The sequence below is a fragment of the Tachypleus tridentatus genome, chromosome 1 (assembly GCF_004210375.1).
Source record: "Tachypleus tridentatus isolate NWPU-2018 chromosome 1, ASM421037v1, whole genome shotgun sequence".
NCBI classification, from domain to species: Eukaryota; Metazoa; Arthropoda; class Merostomata; order Xiphosura; family Limulidae; genus Tachypleus; species Tachypleus tridentatus.
The window spans coordinates 76,084,601-76,108,520 of record NC_134825.1 but is presented as its reverse complement, the minus strand read 5'-3'; the positions used below and the strand labels follow the sequence as shown (position 1 = coordinate 76,108,520).

General features: G+C 34.9%; 2 protein-coding genes across 2 annotated transcripts in view; one reads left to right on the top strand and one right to left on the bottom strand.

The window, feature by feature from the left end:
- The window catches only part of LOC143252763 (mitofusin-2-like), a 53,531-nt gene that overhangs the window by 5,686 nt on the left and 23,925 nt on the right, over positions 1-23,920 (top strand). Inside the window, exon 3 of the mRNA XM_076505415.1 lies at positions 8,765-8,840. Within this exon, the coding sequence (XP_076361530.1) occupies positions 8,765-8,840 (76 nt within the window). The remainder of the gene's footprint in view (positions 1-8,764; positions 8,841-23,920) is intronic.
- LOC143222117 (cystathionine gamma-lyase-like) lies at positions 2,509-8,375 on the bottom strand. Its single transcript, XM_076448141.1, has 4 exons — positions 8,276-8,375; positions 6,802-6,954; positions 5,429-5,558; positions 2,509-2,938 (listed from the first exon to the last, which is right to left on the bottom strand). The coding sequence occupies exons 1-4, from the start codon at positions 8,373-8,375 to the stop codon at positions 2,509-2,511; spliced, it is 813 nt and encodes a 270-aa protein (XP_076304256.1).

Sequence of the window (23,920 nt, the reverse complement as noted above, 5' to 3'; positions counted from 1 at the left end):
CAAGCAAAGTTACTATTTTGTAACTTCAGGTTTGAAAATTTGATCTTCAGTTAATGACCCTAATATGGAAAAACATTTTGTAAGAACAAAGGTATTAAAAGCACTTCTTTCTTAGTATAGTTTAACTGTTAGAAAATAAACAAATGTGAAACGTTTTGGACTAGATGGGTGTCACTAAAGTCTTTGGATTTTCCCCTTTCTTACAGTGGAAGTATTTAACCAAATTGCATGACATTTAGTGCAAAATTACTAAATAGTATTTAGTTTCTGCTTTAAAACAGCCCACAATATTTCATTTAAGTATTTTTATTTATTTATTATATTATGAAATTATCAGCATTTTGATGTGAAGCTGTTTCAGAAAAACATTGAAAGTACATCTTTTCATTGCTGAATTTTTATCTTGATCAAAATGTTCCATGTTGTACATTGGGTTAGTTTCACCTTTATTTAATTAACATACTTATTTTGATACTTTGGTTTGCCATTCAAAGTAGTCACTATTTCTTTAAATTATAAGCATGCTACATCTTTCAAAGATTTGGTGACCTATACATTATTAAAATGGCATCACTTTTGTTTCTGTTACGTATCATGATTCTTGATGATGATAAACCCACTTGAAATAAAAATGTATCTCAGAATGGTTAGTATAGGTATTAACCTGAAGATTACCTATGAAGGTTGAAACATTCTCTGCTTATCAGTAAAAGTATGATAATTGTTGCTATCAAAATTTTTGTTAGTTGATATTTAACAAATATTGGTTGCCATCAATAAATAATAAATACTTTTATTTCTGTGCAGTGTTTGAATATTATGAACATAATAATTTTCATTAAATAAAAATTTCAGTAATTGGAATATTTTGCTGTTGTTTACTCTACTCATTGGGCTTAACCTTTGGGTGATGTAATCAGACTTGACATTTATAGCTATTTGTTGCAACAAGCAGATCTACCTTACAGGTTTAAAAAAGCATTTCCTCGTAGTGTGGCAGTCAGGATACTTACCCATTCTTGAATTTCCTATATCAGTACCACGCATGCATACATCACCAAGCAAAAGTGCAACTGGTGGATTTTGATATTTCAAAATGTCAAATTTTGCATTTTATTTGTTAGTGGATAAGTGACAGTTTTTAGAACCCACCTAAAACTTAATTATGCACTCAAAGTGATATCTTATCATGGAAGAAGGCATCTGTAACATTCAACTGCACACAGTTGAATGCAAAACATTTTGAATAAAATCCTCAAAACTAATTAGAAAACATTTTCAGGGCTAGTGTTGTGAACTTAGTATTAGAATCCTATGTTCACCTGTACAGGAACTCTAGGTAACCAGCTTTTAAGAAACAACGGACTATTTTATTTTATGATAAAGTAGAGAGTTTAGAAAATTTTATCCTGTCATTTTAACCATTTATTTTGGCTAGTCTTAAATATAATTTTAATTAATATTGTTCAGAAAATATTTTATGACGTCAAAGGCTTGTAGTAATAAAACACCTACTTAGAACAGAAAATATGTAAACAAGACAAGAATTATTATATTTTCAGGGATGATAGTTTCTTAGTATTTATTAACCTTTTCTCTGAAATGAGATGGAAACAAAATTATAAATGTGTTGCTTACAGGTGAGATCCATGAAACCCATACAGAAATAATTTATTTACAAATTACTTTAAATAAATGTAATGTAATGATAAAATATTACCACTGAATATTTTTTGATGAAACATTGTTCAGTTATAGTTGAATTGTTTGTATTATTATTTAAATTGTAGTTTATTCTGTAGGTGTGAACACTTGATAAATAAATGGGTCTTACCATTTTTTAAGATTTTAGGATTCAAGGTGTTTAATTACATTTATTGACTAACATAAATAATTTTACAGTTACCATTTTTTGTTAGAGTTTAGGATTCAAGGGTGTTTAATTACAGTGTAGAATACATTTATTGCTTTTTCATAATTGATAGTCATGTAGAATGTTTTGATAGATTACTTGTATATTAACTGTAAAATTATTTATGTTAGTGAAATATGTCAAACCACTGGTGCTGTAACATCTTTCAAAATTCCTTGTATTTGTTCATATTACAGTGGGTGTAAAAAGTATATGACCACAATATTTACCCAAATATATCTTGCACTTTGATTGTTAGAAAAAAACATTTTAGCCATAATACCTTGTATTTTGTATTTACCGATGGGATTTCCGATACACAAACTACGTTTTCAAAGGTAAGTCACATCAACGTCATCCCATGCCTTCAAAATGGCCTTTTTGACTGATTTAATGTCATGATATTGGTTCCAATTTGCATAAACTTGGTGAGACATCTACCCCCAAACATTCTAAATTGGATTTAAGTCTGGAGAATTGGCAGGCCAGTCCATGACGTCAACATTCCATTCTTGAAACCAACCGTTAGTTGTCTTGGAAGAATGTATAGATGCATTGTCTTGCTGAAATATGAACCCAGTTCCATAATGCAGTCCTTAGAATTCTGGTTCCCCTCCAGAAACACCACCTTGCTCTTCCAACGTATGAGAATGCACCCCATATCCTAACGGATTTTTCACCGAAACGTCTTCTTGTATAGAGCTGCCTTGCCGCACCTTTTCGATACCAGTACTTCTGCAAGCCATGCTGGCCCATCTAGGTTTCATTTTTTCTTGTCTGAAAAAATAACTGACTTCCATTTTTCTCCCAAACTGACGTTCTTGGTCACATATTCCAACGTCTTCAACATATGACTTTTCGAGAGAGGCAGGGTACTGTCCCGTATCACTTTTATCCAGTGCCTGTTGTAGATCGTTTAGTAAATCCTCCGTATATTCCAGTCCGACAGATAGGCGTATCAAATTATCTGTAATTCCATTTTTCAGTCGGTATTCCTCTTCTATCCCGTTGTGACTAATATCAGCTCTATTAGAACAGATACAATTACTTTTATCGCGGTGCACAGGTCAAGAAATTGGTTGCAACATAATTCCTTAAAAACTGAAACGACTACAATGAAACAAACCCTTCACAATTCGAAAATGTGATTGCGACAAATAATATGATTGTAAAACAAAACAGTTCCAAAAATCGTGTAAAGTATCATAAATAATGTTCACTAGTGGAGAAAATCGTAAAAATAATTGACGAAATTGACAATTCCAACATAAGTTGATCTAGTAAACGTAATTCTCGTCAACTTAAACTAACTGAGCGGTAAAAATGAGATGCTTATAATAATTAAAAATCGAGTTTCTTCACCCGCGATGGGACAAATACAGATAGCTCAGTGCGTAGCTGTATTTTGAACAATAACTTAACGTACGAGATCTGTTCAAAAAATACGCGGACTGACGTCGTAAAACAAAATGTACTTTAGTTAGAAGTTACAGATCTGAGACCCCTTCAAAGTACTCTCCTCCCTAACGCACACACTTATCCCAATGGTGTTTCCACTTGTTGAAACAGTCCTGGTACGCTTCTTTTGTAATGTCCTCCAGCTCCTTCGTCGCATTTGCCTTAATCTCGGGAATCGTTTCAAATCTTCTTCCTTTCAAGGAGGTTTTGAGTTTGGGAAACAAGAAAAATCGGAAGGAGCAAGGTCAGGTGAATAGGGGAAGAACAGTGATCGAGTGTTTGGCCAAAAACTCACGAGTTCTGAGGCACAAATTTCGCAGGAACGCGGTGCATCTTTAATTTTTCGGTCAAAATCTCGTAACAAGATCCAACTGATATCCCACACTCTTCAGCAAGCTCCCTGACAGTCAGACGTCGATTTGCCCGCACCAGGGTGTCGATTTTGTCGACGTGTGGGTCGTCAGTTGACGTGGAAGGACGTCCAGGACGCTCATCATCTTCAATGGACTGTCGACCATCCTTAAATCGTTCATGCCACTTGAAACATGCCGTACGCTTCATTGCAACATCACCGTAAGCCGTGTTAAGCATAGCAAAAGTATCAGTCGCAGATTTTCCAAGTTTAACACAAATTTTCACAGCAAGTCGTTGCTCCTTCAGGTCATTCATTTTGAAATCCGCCAAACGAAAAAATTGCACTTCACTTAAAACCGCGTAGCTAATGAAGATATCTGCAATCGGGAAATGGCGTCGTAATCAGCTGATCTGTGCGAACCTAGCGACACCAAGCGGATTCCCCTGGAACCAACTGGAGCCGCGCAATTCAAACAGTCCGCGTATTTTTTGAACAGCCCTCATATAACGCATATGTGTTATTCGCAAGATAGCAAAAGAAAAAGAACTAAAAAATTCCTAATTATAGTTTGGAATATAATCGCTATTTTTTGCCAAATTCAACGTTTGGTACTACTTTGTGTAACATAGTCTGATAACGGAAACTATTTACCTGCTGTTCTGTAGGATAGCTGTATTGTGTCTTAAACTTTACCTTGTATACGTGGCGGTATGTTTACGACTGTCGTATACCTTTGATCCAGAGTTATTATTGGTCAGTTACAGAGAGCAGATGAATTTTATACGTAGTTTTAACGTTTGTAGACAGACTTTTTCCTGTCCTGGGAAAGTTAAAAGTCGGAAATTTAAGTCTGATTTGTCTGATTCATTCTGATGACTGTATTTATCCACTGGCCATCATTTCGAGCCATCTGTTCATTTCCCTTTTGTTTTATTTAAATATAATTTATGCATTTATTTCGTTTTCAACTTCACAACGATAACCCAATAGTCTTTTACCACCTTTGTGATCAACATGGCCAGGCGGTTAAGGCGCTCGACTCGTAATCCAAGAAGCGGAGGTTCGAATCACTGTCACACCAAACATGATCATTCTTTCAGCCGCGCGGTCGTTATAATGTACGGTTAATCCCACTGTTTGTAAAAGAGTAGTCAATGAGTTGGCGGAGGGTGTAATGACAGGCTAAGTTACCTCTAGAATTATGCTGATAAATTAGGGAAGGCTAGCGCAGATAGCCCTCGTGTATCTTGGAGCGAAATTCATAAAACAAACAAATATTTTCTCCGTGTCCCTGACAGTTAAAACCTCAAACCGGACTTTGCCTCTTTAATTCTACTGATAACAAATCACTGATACAGAGTCTGTCCTTCTGTGTAAAGGATTCCGAATCTCCAATTGTTTCAATAATCAGGTATCTCTGTTATATTTTTGCTTCCATTTTACACCAAGCTTCGTCTGTTTAACTCCATCAATAGCAAATCACCTTTGTAGATCCTGTCCTGCATGCAGGATCCCAAATTTTTAGTAACTGCGAGAATCATGTATCTGTGTTCTTGGATTATTATAGTCTTACTGGTATAATCCTTTAGGTTTATTGTTTGGTACTTTCGAAGTATGGGTTTTATTTAACGTGTAAATTATATGATTGATGTTACAACCTAAACATCTATGTTCAATTAAAAAAAGAAAAGAGTTTTACTTACGGTATTTCTACGAGACTTGCTACGCAGCCCAAGCTTGCAGCTGAATTAAATATTCTGAGATTGTTAACAAAGGTCTTGGCTTCTTTCTTTCCTCCTGTGATGTAAAAACTGATTATTCCACTAAATCCTCCTCACTGTTTCTTGGCGACATCGTGTTGAGGATGACTTTCTAGCCCTAAAGAAAGTAAGGTTTAAGCTACCATCTTAACTCACTCATTATTTAACAGATAATAAGTAAACATTATACGGTCCTGAAGTTTAAAAGAAGAATATTATGTTTGACACAGTCGCACTATTAAAAATATTAATGCAATCTTACAATAAAATTTTCACTAATACCTCACGTCAAAAAGCATTTCCAACTGTAATACTGTTAACACTAGCAGGTGCGAAATACATTGATTTGAATTAAAACTGTTTCTTAAATCAGTGATACAAAGACATCTCTGTTCTGATTTTGAACTATAAGAACTATAAATATATTTACTTTTAAAAAATCAGATGGTCAAGCACTAAAGTTTCAAGTTTTTGACTGAATGAAAGGTGTTAATAACTGGGTTGTTAACACGTGAGAAATAACTATAATGAAACAGGATGAAAGGTAATGTAATGAAAGTTAGCTGAGAACAATAAAGCTTCTGAACAGTCTCTTGTTTTGACTCTGGGCCAGCATGGTCAGGTGGGTTAAAGCGTTCGACTAGTAATCTGAGGGTTGCGGATTCGAATCCCCGTCAAACCAAACATGCTCGCCCTTTCAGCCGCAGTGGCGTTATAATGTACGATCAATCCCACTATTCGTTGGTAGAAGAGTAGCCCAAGATTTGGCGGTGGGTGGTGATGACTAGCTGCCTTCCCTAGACGAATTCTTCAAAAATGCCGTATTCTATTATTTTTCACTTTATTAATTACATTGACCTGTTCAGTGCCGTAGACGAGATAACTCGCTCAAGCCGATCGGTGATACAGTGCCACGGACGAGTTAATTCGTTCTTAATAATACCTAACTTCAACGCTAGTTGTCAGCACCATCCATGCATTTGATCTACTTACAAATTGTTTCACTTTCAATCCAAATTAGTACGCTGTTGTTTTTAAACAATAAACATATTGCTGAAATTATCACTCTATAATATAAACCTACATCAACAACAACCCTCGTCGTTAATAAGGATGTAATACTAAGATGTCGTTAATTAGATAAGTGTATCTTAACACTAACTAGTCTTAACCTGTTGACTACCAAGTATTTCAGCTGCTACGGCAACTCCAAACCAAGTTCAAAATACAACTAATGCTTCCTAGTTTTAATTAATCACACCAAAACATGGAAGCGCTTCTACATGGAGGTTAACAGGCGTTAAATATTCACTCACCTGGATAGAGAACCTTCTTCACCATCGGGTGTCCTTCCAGAAAACAAGCAATATCTAAAGCATTTTTTTCATGCTGACGCATTCTTACTGGTAAGGTCTTCAACCCACGACAGACGAGATAACAATCAAAAGGTGATGGAACCGGACCAAGTGCTGAAAAAAGTGTGTTTGTCGTAGTACAAGTGCATAGAAAGCTTTTGTTTTCATTTCTGGTGCGAGGTGTGTATATGTATTGATCACTAATGAATTTACGATCACGTCTTTTATTGTGGAAAACAATATGTCATGAAGATTTGCTTTAGTTTTCATCGTTTAAATATTCAAATCTCCTTAATGTTACAAGAATTCACAGAGTAAAAAGTTTAACTTAAAAACTGTACTTTATTTGATTTCTGTGAAAAAAAGAATATTGCTTGTTTTTCAGACTTTATACAGAATATATATATATATATATGTGTGTGTGTGTTCAATATTTTATTGTAATAATGCTTTGACGAGAAAGTTAATTACGTTATGTTTGATCGTTGTAAAATACGTAATAGTGACTATTTATTAGAGATGTTCGTAAGATGTCATCTCTTTCTTGGAAATTGAGCTCAGAGATCTTTTAAAAAATTTTGAAATTGAATGAATTACATTTTACAGCTCTTTATACGGTCTTGTTCAAAATGTTTGCATACTGTTTTACATCGATCTTATTGTCTACGAGCATGAAGTAGGTGTTGAGTAAATACCAGTGTAATAACAGAGAAGGTGGCGTATGATTGGACAAACATGTAAGATTCGTTATTCTGGTTTGTATAAGCTGTTTTGAATATTTGTTGGCCAAAATACACATAAACACCTGTTTTGTTTAGACGGGTATGCTTTTGGTATAATCGTTTTCCAAAACAAATCAACGCTTTCTTCAGAAACCTTTTCTGTACTTCGTGTAGGATCATACCTTCTCTCGTGCCAGAAGAGATGTGGCTTCAAATTGTTCGACTCTCCAGAAACGGTATAAAGCAAATGAACGCTGTCAGAACAGAAGGATAATCCCAACGTACTGTATTCAGAATCTAGAAATATCGTCGTATTAGAGGAAACATTGTTCGAGGAGAACATACTGATTGACGCCGAAAAACTACTTAAGTGGATGACCTTGTTTTGATCATGTTAACAGGTAACGGTCAAAAGAAGTCTTACAACACATTTGGACAGGGACAGCATGAACATATTATTTACAGCTATTACATACTATAATTTATCTTGGAGGAGTGTTTTTGGGCAAGAGCACATGTTAACTTACAGGTTGGACCCTGACGACATGTACTTATTTTGGATAAGTCCTGTTTCCGGCTTGTTAAAATAATAAAGTCTCTCTTTCCTACAAGAAAAACACAAGAGGTGGTGCAGTACATGTTTGGGCAGCTATTCATCATTATGAGAAAAACAGATCTTTATATTCTCTAGGGAAGCCAATGGCGCCTCTTACAGGCATCGCATCGAAAAGATAAATTTTGCCATACGTCAGGGCAAGGTTTAATGATAACTATGTGTTCTAGGATGACAATGATACTGCTCACAGTGCACATATTGCACCGTGTTATCTTTACCAAAAAGAAATTACAAGATTCCCTTCGCCAGCAAAGTCTCCAGATTGTAAATTCCATTGAGAACTGTTGTGCAGGACTGAGCCAGAAAATTGCTAACAACTACACTAAACTACTTACCATAGCTGGCTTGCAGTGCATTCTAGTAACGAGTAGATTACATTAATAGCCTCATCTACAGTATGCCACGCCACCTTGCAGAGGCAATTAAGGTACAAGAAGAACCGACCAACTGCTGAATTTTTTATAAGAACTGCTATTTATGTACAGACGCTAACTGTATTAATTTAATGTTATATTTTGGCATTATATATGTTTCAGTAAGGTTTTGTTGTGATAGATAAAATTTTGCATTACACATCTTTCTCCAGGTGTCTGATAAAAGTGCTTATTGTTCTAACAAATCGTTCGTGATGTCCATGGAACCTGCCTCATTACATAAATTAGGTATGTAGATGTTTAATATAGCGTGCATTTCTCAGTTTGACAGGGCTAACTGTAATTTTATTCCATCTTCATGATAATATTTTATTTGTTACAAAATATGTAAACATTTTGGCCAAGACTGTAATGTCGAAATTTTAAAATCAGGAGGAACAAAAGATTGAGAAATTTATTCTTTTGAAAATGGTTTACTATTTTCCAGTTATCACAAATATATGTATATGTAATATATGAAAAATATGCATTAATGATCTCATGGTGAAGCTTTATTTTATTATATCATCGTGATGTTTCGTGCAAAACAAAACAATTCGTCCATGTGGATATATATATATATACTCTTCAAAAAAAAGAAACGCAAAAGGCAAGATTTGAGACATATTGTTAACAAGTTTATTCCGGGTAGTTCTTTATGACATGTGTAAACTTTGCACATTCACTGCTAAACATCCAAATTCTGCAAAGGCGAAGTCCACGCTCACTAGTTGAAGTTTAACGTCACTCAACGTCAATAACGAGTATGCCCCCCGTGAGCATCAATAACTGCTTGGCATCTCCTGCCCATGGAAGCGATGAAATGACGAATCACATTTTGTGGAATGGCTGTCCACTCAGCCTGCAAAGCTGCTGCAAGCTGAGGTAGAGTCTGCAGTTGAGGTTGTCGCTGTCGCAGACGTCGGTCCAACTCGTCCCAAAGATGTTCGATGGGGTTTAAATCTGGTGATCTGGAGGGCCAGGGAAGAACGTTGATGTTGTGGTGTCTCAAGAAGACAGTGGTGAGTCGGGCTGTGTGAGGACGGGCGTTGTCATGTTGAAAAACGTCGTTGATGTTCACCATGATGGGTTGCACATGGGGCCTAAGAATTTCGTCGACGGTTGCGTACGGTCTTATCGGAAATTCTACGCAGCCCTGGTATGGTTGAGGCAGTAGACGTCGCAGTGGTGGTCCTATCTCGAAGGTGACGTAACCGGATGTAGCGATTTTGTGTGGGCGGGGTCACACGAGGTCTGCCAGATCGTGGACGGTCACAAGTTGATCCATGTTGTTGGTGACGATTCCATAGCCTTGTGATGGTGCTTGGGTGGACATTCACAGCTCTGGCAACATCTGATCGAGATTCGCCTGCTTCCAACGACCAATGGCGTTGTTGCGTTGTGCTTCTGTCAGTCTTGGCATAACTGTATTGCGTGTCGGTGGCTTAACACTGAGCTATGTAAACCGAGAACCCGTCACTTTTATAGGGATTTTGCACATGTTGCACTTGCAGAACATGCAGATCTCTCAAACAAATTTATTGGACACGAATGCGTTTTGGCGAAAAATCTGATGTTTTCCTCCGTTTTCAAAGTGCACAACTTTTATTGTCATTTTGGTCTGACAATCACTGCCTTAACACGTGTGACATCACATACTCTGAGCTTGTAACGTTATTACATATATTTCTCTTTAAAATAACAAAAATATCCCTTTTGCGTTTCTTTTTTTGAAGAGTATATATATATATATATATATATAACCTCAAATACATACTACTCAATATTTTGATATCAAAAACAGCATGAATTTCTATTATGCTTCAGATTCAATTCTTACGTTATAGGTTAATTGACAATAATTGAGTCCTTTCTTAATTTTTTTTCAAGTTACTCGTGATCTTCCTTTTATTTAAACTGTTATCAGTTTTTAAATCGTAAGTGTTACTGGGTGAATATTCAGTAATTTTAGAACACAAATTCGTGAGATTACGTACTTCTTTGGACAGTCTATAATCGACAGTAATTTTACAAAACAAATGGTTGAGACAACTTACTGCGTTGTGCAAAGGATAATCGTTGATATATATCCTTGTTTCTACTCACAATAGATCCCAAACAGACGTCACAATGAACTGTTATAAATATTCAAAAACAAACAAATCCACCAGCACCTTATGGTCTTTCACAGACTAACAAGAAATAGAAATAATTACTTTTTACATCAACAGCTTATGATCTGATTTCTAATGAGATACAGAAACCATCACTTTTTACACCAACATATTATAATCCTTCACAGAGTAATAAGAAATAGAAATAACTCCGGGCTACTGCACACAAAAATGGACTAGATTGCATGACTTTTTTACCATTTTTGATGAAGAGAAACCAACTTGAAATAAAAATATATCTCAGAACGGCTGGTATGGGTATTAACACTTTTATTGATAAGCAAAGAATAACGTTACGACCTTCCTAGTTCATCTTTAGGTTAACAAAAGGAGTTTGCAATTGACCGTTATCGGACACATGTCTTAGTGACGAGAGTATAAACGAGTACGGGATTGTAGGGGGCGTTGCAGCAACTTATACAGGAATTAAAACCAAAATAAAGGAACACTTTTATACCCATACTAATTAATAACCTGACATCCAACTGCAACTTTTACCATATTCAATTATTTTTCATTATTTATCTGTCTATTTAATAATGACTTTCCTGGGTTTTATATACCTCAAACAAACGTACATAGTAAAATTAGCCAAAACAGACGTGATGACATATATATTTATTCAAGTCAAAATTCTGCAAGACAGGTTAAATAAAACCAATATCAAAGAATTAGAACCTCAAAATAAGTCAGTACCTGTTAAGTTTAAACACATCAACTTATAATATGATGTCTTTTTCATAGTAACTGTTTAAATACTATTCAAAACATGAAAACAATAACAATCAAAACGTTCACCTCAAATAACTAGATTCAGTATTATCTTCTAAGTTACCTAACTTACAGCACATAAAATCATAATATCTTTCTGACATTCTCAGAGTAATTGTTATTTGAAACACTAAACATGAAAACACAAACCATCAAAATGTTCACCTCAAATGACTACATTCATTATTATTTGAAATTTTATTCAGTTTTCAACTGTTCCTCCAGAATGCATTTATGTTTAAAAAACTTCAAATTGTCAAACAGATCGTAACAGTCATCATTTTGCATCCAAAAACACGCTCAGATCATTGTTATAACGTCATTGTGATAGACTGGATTTAACACATCAAAATATTTTTTCAGTTCTTCCTCTAATTTTTGGATTGCATTATTCAGATTATATATTTCACATTTTTTAGTAGCTGTCTGTTTTAGTACATTAGATTCTACAGTTAATGACTTCATTTTTCAACTGGATTCTGCCATTACAGATTTTTGTTCAGCACTGTCTACCAAGACAGTTACATCTTCTTGTAGCTTTCGTTTCACTTAATTGATCCTTGATGGCTATCCATTTTGGGGCCAAAGGTAGAACCTAAATTTTCTGCCTGTATTTCTGTCTAGCACCTACTGCATTCTCTGGGAGAGCTGGTGTGAAATTAGACCTACCACCAATCGATTTAATATGCGCTATTACTCTCCTCTGAGCAACGAGAGAAACCACTTGCATGTTCTCAGTTAAACTTAATTTCGTTATAAAGAACCTTCGCTCCACATTGGCTTGTCCAATTGATGTAATTAGTCCAAGTTTAAAAACTTCCCAAATTGTTGAGCTCTAATATGAGTTCCTTTTTTTACATAATTATGCAGAAACGAATCCACTGACTCATTTTTTAGCAGATCAAAATCTCTAAAATAATGATGATCAGAACTATGGAAAGTTTGTACACTGTCTATAAAATCATAGTATTCTTCTTTGACAGTTTCGCTTGTATCTTCATTCAGATACTGGAGTTCAATCAGCTTCTCTACGGGATTTTGAACTGATGTTTGCAAACATCTGAATTCCAATAACACAGGCAGCAGATCCTCAGTCCTGTTATGACCAGTGAAAGCCGAGGTAAAGTAATGTGATACAATGCAAACATCAACAGGACTCCAGTATCTAACATGAATTCCTACTTGCTTCTTATTCAAGCTGCTGTTGTGAGATTCATAGAACGTGAGTACTATTTTATTCGCTTGTTGGAAGCATGTAGCCAACTGATTGTCAAAATATGGACCAAGTCCAAAGTCTACAAGGTAAGTACACTTGCCTTCAACACATGTTAATTTTTGACCTATAGCGCTGTCAAGAAACATTTGTTTAAATGTCTCAGAAATGTTATTACAACTACTGTAGCTGAATTAGGGTATCACACATTTTACAGCCCAAATAATTTCGGCTCTAAGTACATCGGTATGAGAAATATTCTCAGATATGTTAGCATGTATATACTTATTTATACTGGTACTTGGTTTGTCCTGACTTAAGAATAAAAAAATGCCTAAATTGTTGTTCATATGCTTCAAGTTACTTTTATATTTTTTTACATTCATGTATGGATTCACCCATGTTCCCAAGGCCGAAAGTCTTTACAAAAATGCATACGTTGCAGCGTGCCATTTGTAGACACTTTCTCAAGCCATGTTCTATATAATTCACTCTCTTCCCAGTTCTCCTCATATTTACACTTCTCAGGCATGATGTGAGAACAATTTAAAAACAGGATCACAATTATTATCATATGATGGCAGGAGTTCCTGAACTGCAAGCAGTTCTTTTCAGGTATTTTAACCATTTTCACAGATTTTGAACCCCCTGTGTAGCTCATAGCGAAAACAACATCAACAGTATACCCTTCCAAACTTTGGTAGTTAAAAGCCAAACATTACAAAAACACGTATTTTGATCTGCCATAGTTCGACTAACTTAGGTAGAACGTTCCACAGAGATACTTGCATCAGTTCTCGACAGACCGAAGCAGGCAGATATGAAATTTGTTTCTTTCTTATGACTTTACAAGAGACCAAGTTCAAAATATTACAGAATAGGTTCTCTGACTTTACAAGAGACCAAGTTCAAAATATTACAGAGAATTATATTTTTTACCTGCCATTACTCTATATTCTGACCATCTAATTTAGAGTTTACACAAAGGAAATCCGCCAACCATCCCTACACTCTTGAGATTTTTTTCATTTTTTACAGAGTTCAAATATAAAACATTACAATGTATGTAATATGGAGCTCTGAGTCTTAGTGACATTTTCTGCACATGGTTCGTTTGTCTGCAATTAAGCACAAAGATACACAATGTGCTATCTGTGCTCTGTCCACCACTCATGTCGAAACCCGGTTTATAACGGCACAAGTCTGAAGACAATCCACTGGGCCCCTGAGGGACTTCGGCACATGTAACTATGACAAAGATTTGGTATTAATCGCTAGTATTAATGTTTTGATACAGGCAATGCACAAAATTGCATATACCGCGCTAAAGAACAGATCTTAGTCGCCCAAAACTTACAGTTAAAGTTGTTATCAATGTGCACTTATCTGTTGACACAGAAACATAATGTCTTATATATTATACAGTCATAATTTAGTGTGATGCAACAGACCTTAGCCATAAAGAAGTCTTAAATTCATAATGAGCTAAGTGTCTTTCCTTCCGAAGTTGTAGTTTATGTCTTTTCACCTTCCTTGAATAACACGTTCTTGAAATCTACTGATTTATAAAGATCTTATCAAATAAAATGGATGGGGACCTTTCTAATAATCAACTTCTTCACTATCTTTAAACTTTTGGCAATAGCCATCGTTCAAATATCACCCTGTACAAAACAATTCACTGTGTATAAGAAACTATTTTCAAAGGTTTAATAATTGTTAGACGAAACTAAATAATGTAGCATTGTTACTTAATGTTAAACTGACTTACAATCTCTAACATGCTTTATGCCAATTATTGCGGGAATAATACAGGTTACAGCCAAAACTTGATGAAATTTGAAACACGAAAAAACTTTTTTTTTTGTTCTATATCCATGACTCGTCACGTGATAACTCTAATTCAAGGGATTTTTACAACTTTCCAAACATGTTTGTGATATCATTTAACCTTCAATAAACACAGATAAACAAACACTAGATACTAAACTTACAATACTAACATTAGATATCATAAGTATAAGATAAATAATAATTCATTTTCTAAAGTCAATTTTGATATTTTTGACTAGCACAACTATTTATATTGACGTCATTTCAACAGCATGAATCAAAATACGGATGTAAATACACTTCAGTAGACATTTTGTCTATTTTTCTTTTTTTTCTTTAAGTTTAGCTAGGGAACTTTACCGTACTTAACATAATCAATAAATGGATTTATAATGTTAATCTACGACATTCTTTTACCAACGAATAGTGAGAGTGACCGTCACTTATAACGACCCCACGGCTGAAAGAGCAAGTATGTTTGGTATGACGGAGATTCAAACCAGCGACCCTCGGATTGCCTTAGCCACCTGGCCATGCCGGGCCATTTACTATACCTGAAACAGCAGAAAAGTAACAGAAAGGACTACACCAAATGAAATAAAAATTAACTAAATATTATGTCATTACCATGCACTGTTTCACTCTAGCACAGATCACGTGTTTTCAAGACTATGTCATTACCATGTACTGTTTTACTCTAGCACAGATCACGTGTTTTCGAAACTTCCTTTGAATTTTATAAAACATCAAAGACCAGAATGTATTAGGCTTTCCGGTTTAATTCTGATCCAGCATCAATACGGTTGGGTTTTTAAAATACCTTCTCAAATAAGGTCGTGTTGTGTCATGATTTTTTTTTTCATTTCGGTGTGAAAAGGAACGTATCAGTTACATAACCTTCATTGGCAACGATAAAAAAGGCAGTATAGAACATGTAGTCTTTAGTAATGTAGTGTGTTATATAAGGCCTGGGATGGCCTAGCGCGTAAGGCGTGCGACTCGTAATCCGAGGGGCGTGGGTTCGCGCCCGCGTCGCGCCAAATATGCTCGCCCTCCCAGCCGTGGGAGCGTTATACTGTGACGATCAATCCCACTATTCATTGGTAAAAGAGTAGCCCAAGAGTTGGCGGTGGGTGGTGATGACTAGCTGATCTAGTCTTACACTGCAAAATTAGGGACGGCTAGCACAGATAGCCCTCGAGTAGCTTTGTGCGAAATTCAAAAACAAACAAATAAACTGTTATATAATCCTTATTAAATAACTCATCGAGACATGGAATATCAATCATACTATATGGAAGTCGAGTTATATAGTTGAATATTTACAAATGAATTACTGAAATAACTCAAATTGCTCAATGTTACAAATATGTTTAAAGAACTGAATAATATAAATCAAATATTGATATTTTAGGCAATAACTGAAGCTACGTTGCGCATACGTCTAGTGTATTTTGCTTTTCAGAAAAGGAGCATTCAAACTAACGTAATATTAGATACATGGCGGTGTCTGTGAGCCAAAGGATAGGTGAAAGACGGGTGATATAAATTGAAGTGTCGTAAGTTGCTAGAGGGCGATAACTAATGTTGTATAAGCAGTCACTGTTGTGATATCGAATGAGATAATGAGTTAACTTTAATGATTAAAGCTTCAAATAGACATAGAAACAATAAACTATTATGTCTTCCACTTTATCAAAATAAGTTTATCTGTATGTTAAGATGTCTTCACTAGAACCTGTTCTGCGAACACCCGAGGGCGGCCTAACGATGTTGACAAACATCTTCACAAAGTTTAATCTCAGAAGGATATTTCCTTCTTCCTTTAATGTTTAAAAAGGACCTGTTAACTTTTGCTTATTAGTGATTGGTACCTACCTCCAAACATGTCATCTGAGGAAAGAATGTGGTCCCCATTAGCGAGCAAACAGACCACGGCTGTAATGGCTGTCATTCCCGATGTAAAACAAAGAGCTATAAATAACGTAATCACAATTGTTAATATATATATATATTATGACCACATAATTTTTCCTTAAAGAAACACATAACTATCCATTCTGATTTTTCCATATAAATGATTGTTTGTTTTGAAATTTCACTCAAAGCTAAAGAGCTACCTGCATTAACCGTCCCTAATTTAGCAGCGTAGGACTGGAGGGAAGGCAACTAGTCATCCCCACCCATTGCCAACTCTTAGACTACTCTTTTACCAACGAATGGTGGGATTGACCGTCACATTATAACGCTTCCACAGCTGAAAGGGCGAGCATGTTTGGTGCAACGGGGATTCGAACCCGCGACCCTTAGATTACGAGTCGAACACCTTAAACCACCTCACCATGCTGGGTCTACATAAATGATTCATCTGTTTATTTTTTTAATTTAGGTAAAACTAGACCCCTGGTCATACAGAGGTATATCTACGAAACTACAACGTTAGAATCCGGGTTTTGATACCCGTGGTAGGCAGAACATAGCTCTTTGTGTAGCTTTGTACAAAACATAAAATGAAATATTTTTGTGTACACTTTTAAGTTATACTGTTGAGTTTTTTTTCTAGATATATTTTAAAAGTGGTGTATTGACAACTACGAGACTTTTTAAATATATCATGCTTTAATGAATTCTTTTTGCTATGGACGAATAATGTATTATTATTATTATTGTGTAAATCAAGAACATTGTTCCAAAGAGTGATTTTAGCCGCGGCTAAGCAACTCATTGAACGGCTTTGAATGTGTGTTTTTTTAAGTACTACTTTTTATCTCATAGTTCCTACTTATATTAGCCAGTTTCACTGTGTCGGTATTTGGGTATTGATGTTAAATACCCAGGAGGGTCAGGTACATTTGGCCTCTTCCTCCCTCCCGAACGATTATAGCGTCTGTCTTTAGGTTTTTTTTTTTTTTTTTATAGCTTTGGGCCAGAGTAAAAGTATAACATCATACTCAGGCCCCTTTCAGGGCTCAGTCCATGCATGGACGAACAAGAAGTTTTTTTTCCTTTTATTATTTCTCTTGTGTTCTTTTTCTTCATTTTTTATTTTTTTTTTTTTTTGTATTTTCATATATATATATTTTTTTTTGTACGTTTTTGTACGAAAAGGACTCAGGGTCCTTTTCACCCGAAGCAGGAGTCCCGCAGGGAGGGGTTGTTAGTCTATATTATTTATCATGTACGTGAGTAATATGCCTTTGTCGGACCTAAATTTTGGTTATGCATCACAGTTCGCTGACGATGTAGCAGTCTGGAAATGTGCCCCCACTCCGTCAATAGCAGCAACGAACCAACAACCAGTCCTAAATAACATCGAAGAATACTGCCAGAAATACAGAATCAAAATCAATATTCCAAAAACCCAAGTCATATTATTCAGCAGACTAAATAAGCTGAAAAAAATCCACCAAAACTCAATATGAATGGATCACTTTTACTGACTGCTACTTCTGCTAAATTTCTAGGTCTAACCTATGATTCAAAATTAACGTGGTTACCACATATTAAAAATATACTGATACGAATCTGGAAAAGAGCAAACTATGCAAGAAGTCTTTCAGGTAAAATCCAAGGAACATCACCAGACAACATACTTAAAATCTACAAAACGTACATTAGACCAACAATAGAACATGCATCACCTGCCTGGATTAACATAGCACCCACACATGTACAGAAACTTCAACGTATACAAAATTCAGCATATAAAGTACCACGTAGCACCTCAACCACATTCATGCAAAAGTATGCAAATACAGACACAATATCTGAAAGACTCTTGCATAATTCTCTAAAATATTTCAATAAGTATTGGCATAAAAATGACTTAATGTGTGATCTCGACAGATATCACGTACATGATGTAAATAGTCCTAAATACCTCTCCCCTTTTAACATATATTTAAGAAATGTAACACAAGCTGGCCACTATGCACTAGACACTTAGTCCTTGTTTCTTTTTTATTATTATTATTATTATTTTTTTCTTTTTTTTAATCATTATTATATTAGCCAATTTAGTATCTAATTACAGTTTTAAATTTAAGAGTTAAAATACTTTCGTTTGATGTATTTAATCACGTCCAGGTTCTTATAGATCAGGCATTTTATTTTGAGGGTAAACTGATAAGGTTCTGATGAGTAATAAAATCCAATCGGGCATGCGAGCGCCCCATGCTTATTATTGTTGGGGCATATAAATATAACTAATAAAAAGGGAAACAAAGGTTTCATAGATTAATTCACTCTAATTCTGCCTAAGAGAATTTCAAGCGACCCGGCTTTTGAGGGTTCTCTATTGCTTAGAATTTAACTGTTTGGCTTTCTGTCTGTTATAAATTACAAACACAGTCCACACACACATAGTTACAACGCACCGTATTGCCCTTCTTCCAAAGCAGCTAATGTTCTTTCCAAGCAACTTCTTGTTGGATTCCCACAACGAGCATACAAATAATCCTAATAGTAGATAAAACACATCCTTTAAATATATAAACAGTGGCAAAACGCAAATAAATGTTATTTCAAAGCATACCAATTAAATCTAAATTAAGCAACAAGTTCGATTCATTCGAACAATCACTACTAACTGAAACATGATTAATATAGTAAGGAAGTTCAAATGTTTTATGTATATTCCTTTATGTTTTTACGTAAAGGTCTTTGGGAATGACTTTCACACTTTACATCAAACTATTTTGCTTTGCTTCATATCTAGTGAGCCTTGAAATATTGTTGTTTTATTTAAAATTTGATTTTTTTAGATCTAGCAATTAAAGTATGAAAATGAAAACCATTCTTAGGCCTACTAAACGTTTTATCTTCTCCATCTTATGTTGTTCGAACAATCGTTTTATTCACATTACCGGTAGGTTTCATGTGTGAAATTGGCTTTCTCAGGTCAGTGTCCTAGTTCAAATGTTGTGTGTAGTTGGCTTCATCAGGTCAGTGTCTTAGTTCAAGTTGTTGTGTGAAGTTGGCTTTCTCAGGTCAGTGTCCTAAATCAAATGTTGTGTGAAGTTGGCTTCATCAGGTCAGTGTCTTAGTTCAAGTTGTTGTGTGAAGTTGGCTTCATCAAGGCAGTGTCCTAGTTCAAGTTGATGTGTGAAGATGGCTTCATCAGGTCAGTGTCCTAGTTCAAGTTGTTGTGTGAAGTTGGCTTCATCAGGTCAGTGTCTTAGTTCAAGTTGTTCTAGTACACTTTTCTCGATTTCTCCCACACCATTAACACATAAATATTTACTTCTTAGCGTAGAATTTGATTTAATCAAATTGTTTAATTCTGTCGAATAGCTGCGTGAGTAACAATTTACACAATTTGTGCTTGAGAAACGATTTCATTTACGACACACACACATCTATAGATATAATTCCAGTGGAAGTGATATTAACATCCAGTTTTCAAGTCGACCAGAAAGAAATTGGGAAACTGAGTGAGTTACAAAGGGGTGCCATTTTCAGTATTGAAATGACACACCCCAATAAAAAGTATTCAGATAAATGACTCTATATTTTAACAAAAAACACACTTTACCGAAAAAGAATCAAAACCTCACCTATCAATAATGTTTAGCCACATAGTTTCGGAGTTAAGGTGGTTGGCTGAAGGGCGTTCCATTTGCACAAAATAATAGAAGTAATCACATTCAGACAGCACCACCATAAGTTACTTCAATGACGTGAAAATATGACTTTGTGTCATACTGTTGTACAGAACAAAACCATCAATGACGTGAAAATCTGACTTTACGTGTCTTACTGTTGTACAGAACAAAACCATCAATGACGTGAAAATCTGACTTTACGTGTCTTACTGTTGTACAAAACAAAACCATCAATGACGTGAAAATCTGACTTTACGTGTCTTACTGTTGTGCAAAAGAACACACTTAATGACGTGAAAATCTTTTTCTTCACGTGTTTTCCTTTCGTGATTCTTTTATGTGTAATTTTTAATTTTCTATTAATAGTAAAAGTTTTGACACAATCGAAACTCATTTTTCTGAAGACACGTTTTATAACCACCCTAGTTTCTACCAGAAAAAGAAAAGTTGAAATCAACATAAAGCTATAGAGAATTAGAGTTTTAAAAGTTTTCTTTCTTAATTATTCATTGTATTATGCTTTGATTTAGTTTGATAGCTTAGGATTTTGCGGTTTAAGCTGTTTTATATTGGTCTGAAAAACCCTAATCGGATATTATTTTGTTTGGTTGATGATTACAGGTGTACACGTACATGGTGGCTGGATTCTCTAACAGAAAAGTGTTGTATTTAGTTACATCATCGACACAACTATTCATCAATATGTTATCAAATAAACAACGCCAAAACGAGAAGTGGTTATTGCAGCACTACCTGCGTGATAAGGATCTTTATCGCTTAGTCATAAATACATTATCTATGTGTGTGTGTATATATATAAATTAAGAGACATATAATGACTTAAAATGACATTTTATCGATAGAGTTTTAAACTTACCATAGGTTCATTTTCTTTACAAACAAACGTAACTGATGTTACAATGGGTGCGACTAAAGCTCGTGACCTCCACTCTGTTGGATCATGACCTGCGTGAATTGCCTTTGTTGCTAGCCGTGTGTCCGATAAAAACTTCTTCATATTTGCATCCTTACTAAACATTTTAACTGGTCAGTATGTTAAGTTAACACGTTAACCGGTAAGCGTTGTTGTTAAACCGACGTTTCACAATTTTACTAACTCAACTGACTAAACATTGAAAATGCACGAATATAAGATAACAGGATGCCTATATATGAACTAATTTGGAGCGCAGGAAATTACAACATGAAAACGTTATTATCTGATATAAGCACAATGCCCCACCCCACCCCAGTAGGACAGTGGTATGTCAGCGGACATATACTACTAAAATTCGGGTTTCGATACCTGCGGTGAGCAGAGCACAGATAGCCCTCTGTGTAGCTTTGTGCATAACAACAATTAAGCAAATAAATACAAACACAGTTTGTACCGACTTCCAAGGTATTGGTTTAATTTTGTGCTTTGAAACATCCAAGATATCAGCTCCCATACGAAATCCATAGTTACTGAAATAAGCAACAATTTAATAAGAACACCCAACGATAATTATTCTTCCAGAGCAAGAGAGGTTCAGTTCGTCCTCTGGATTGATTCTTAAAGTTATGAAGTGTTGAAATTGAAAACAAAAAGCGTTATATTTGTCACTTTCTGTGGGTAATGTAGACCTATTATGTTAAAAATCACATTTTAATTTCGGTGGGCACAACAAAGATAACATAGCGTTGTGCTTAACAAAACAAACTAACCTATATTTGTTTAATAAATGTGATAATTATCAATAACCTCTGATCAAAAGTAAGATATCTAATTACATAATTTATGAATTAATGAAGATATTTTAACCAAATGACTAGAAATATATTACGTCATAAAACAGTACACAGAACTATAATCCACAATGATTAGAATGCTTTACTTAAACCATTAGATAACTACCTTACTATTAACAGTACCTATTCTGCAATCTCAGTTATAGTAAGCTGGATGTGGTCATATGGTTAGCAATCGACTACTGTGAACCCGAAGGTTAGTGGTTCGAGACCCCTCGTCGCGAAAAAGACTCAGAGCTCTTAGAGCCGTGAGTATGCTGTAAGAGTGACGGTCTAATCTCACTATTCGATGAGATTAAAACAGCCACAAAATAGTGGTGAGTGCTGCTGTTTAGCTGATTCTCTGGTTTATCAGTTCGAAATTGTTTAGTTTTGCGCTACAAACAAACCCAACAATATGTGAATATTATATACCCCTTTGTTAAACTCAAGATGACCAAAGAAGTTTAAAACGTTGTTCTCTACTTTATTTTAACAATAGTTTTAATATCCATAATAGCCGTCTTGAGATACAAAATCCCAATATCTTATAAGTTTCACCAAGTTTAAGAGATTTGCCATTTCTAAAGTCCATGAACTAAGCTCACAATGCAACATTTTTTTCATAAACGCAAAATTAATAATGTTTATAAAAGTAACAAATAATAATACTCACGAGACAAGTTTAAGAAAACGGAGTACTTGCCAAACACATGCAATCGTACAGCTGTTTGCTGCTATGTTTTGACATTCATTCCACCAAATGATCATAAACAATGTTATTTATTGTAACAACTACTCGACACAGTATTTTGTACACGTATTCTTATAACGACAGTATTTGTGTTTTGGTTTTTCTTATATGTCACAGCAGATATGTTTATGCGTATGTGCGTCAGTCTTGGCAGAGAAAACTACAGTATACATGACTAAAATAAAATTATTTTCTTCGTTAAGTCATTAAAATACATTTTTTTCATAACTGTTAAGGTTTATTTGTAAATACATTTTGAAGTTTGTTATTGTAGATTAGAAAGTATCAGCGTCTTTTTCAATTAAAGACATACGGTTAACATTTTGAAAGAGGTCAACAGGACACCAGATTGTTTTATTTATTTGTTTGCCGTTAAGCACAAATATACACAACAGGCTAACAGTGTTGTTTCTACTAGAGGTCTCAAAACTCGGCTTTTAGCGTTATAAGTCCGAGAGTTGATATTAAATATCTCTTCTGTATTTCTTCCTTGTTTAACTTTTACTATTCATTTACCCCCTGAAAGAAAAATGCTTCATTGTTTCCTGACTATCGACATTAAGACAAACTGTTACTACTGTCTCTTTAGTAAGCTATTGTAACGTAGTCAAACTTTACAATTATTTTCATTTAGAGTCTGTCATATTTTAGCAGCTCCTGACCGACTAGGTTTAATATATTTTAAAATGTTTAATCACAAGCTGAGGCATCCGTCCAACGTCTAAGGATATAAGGATTGAACTAATAAATGAAATGAAAAAAAATATGTGCGTAACTCATTACACATGTAATTTATTTCACAACTACATTATTTCATACAAACATTAATCTACGTTACAGAAATGGTGTTACAATTATTTTACTTTATTCTACTTTATTACTTTTTCTAATCCCTCTTTAAAGCCTCGACGTTTGTTGATACTCTGAGTGCTTCTTGATAGACGTGGGTTAAAAATAAATATATTTCTTGGTGACCGTATTCTTTAACACCAAACATAGAACTGACCATGTGTAAAACAAGGATTTTTTTAAATGTAGCTTTTCGTGTTAAGGGTCTGACCTTGTGAGCTGATTGCCATTTTCTTCTGGCAAAATGTGAATGTTTGACATTTTAATGAAAAAAAAAAAACAGAAATTTTCCAAGAAAAACTTTAAAAATGTCAAGAAGAAAACTCAATATAATTATTTCTTAAATAAAATTGGCTCCAAAG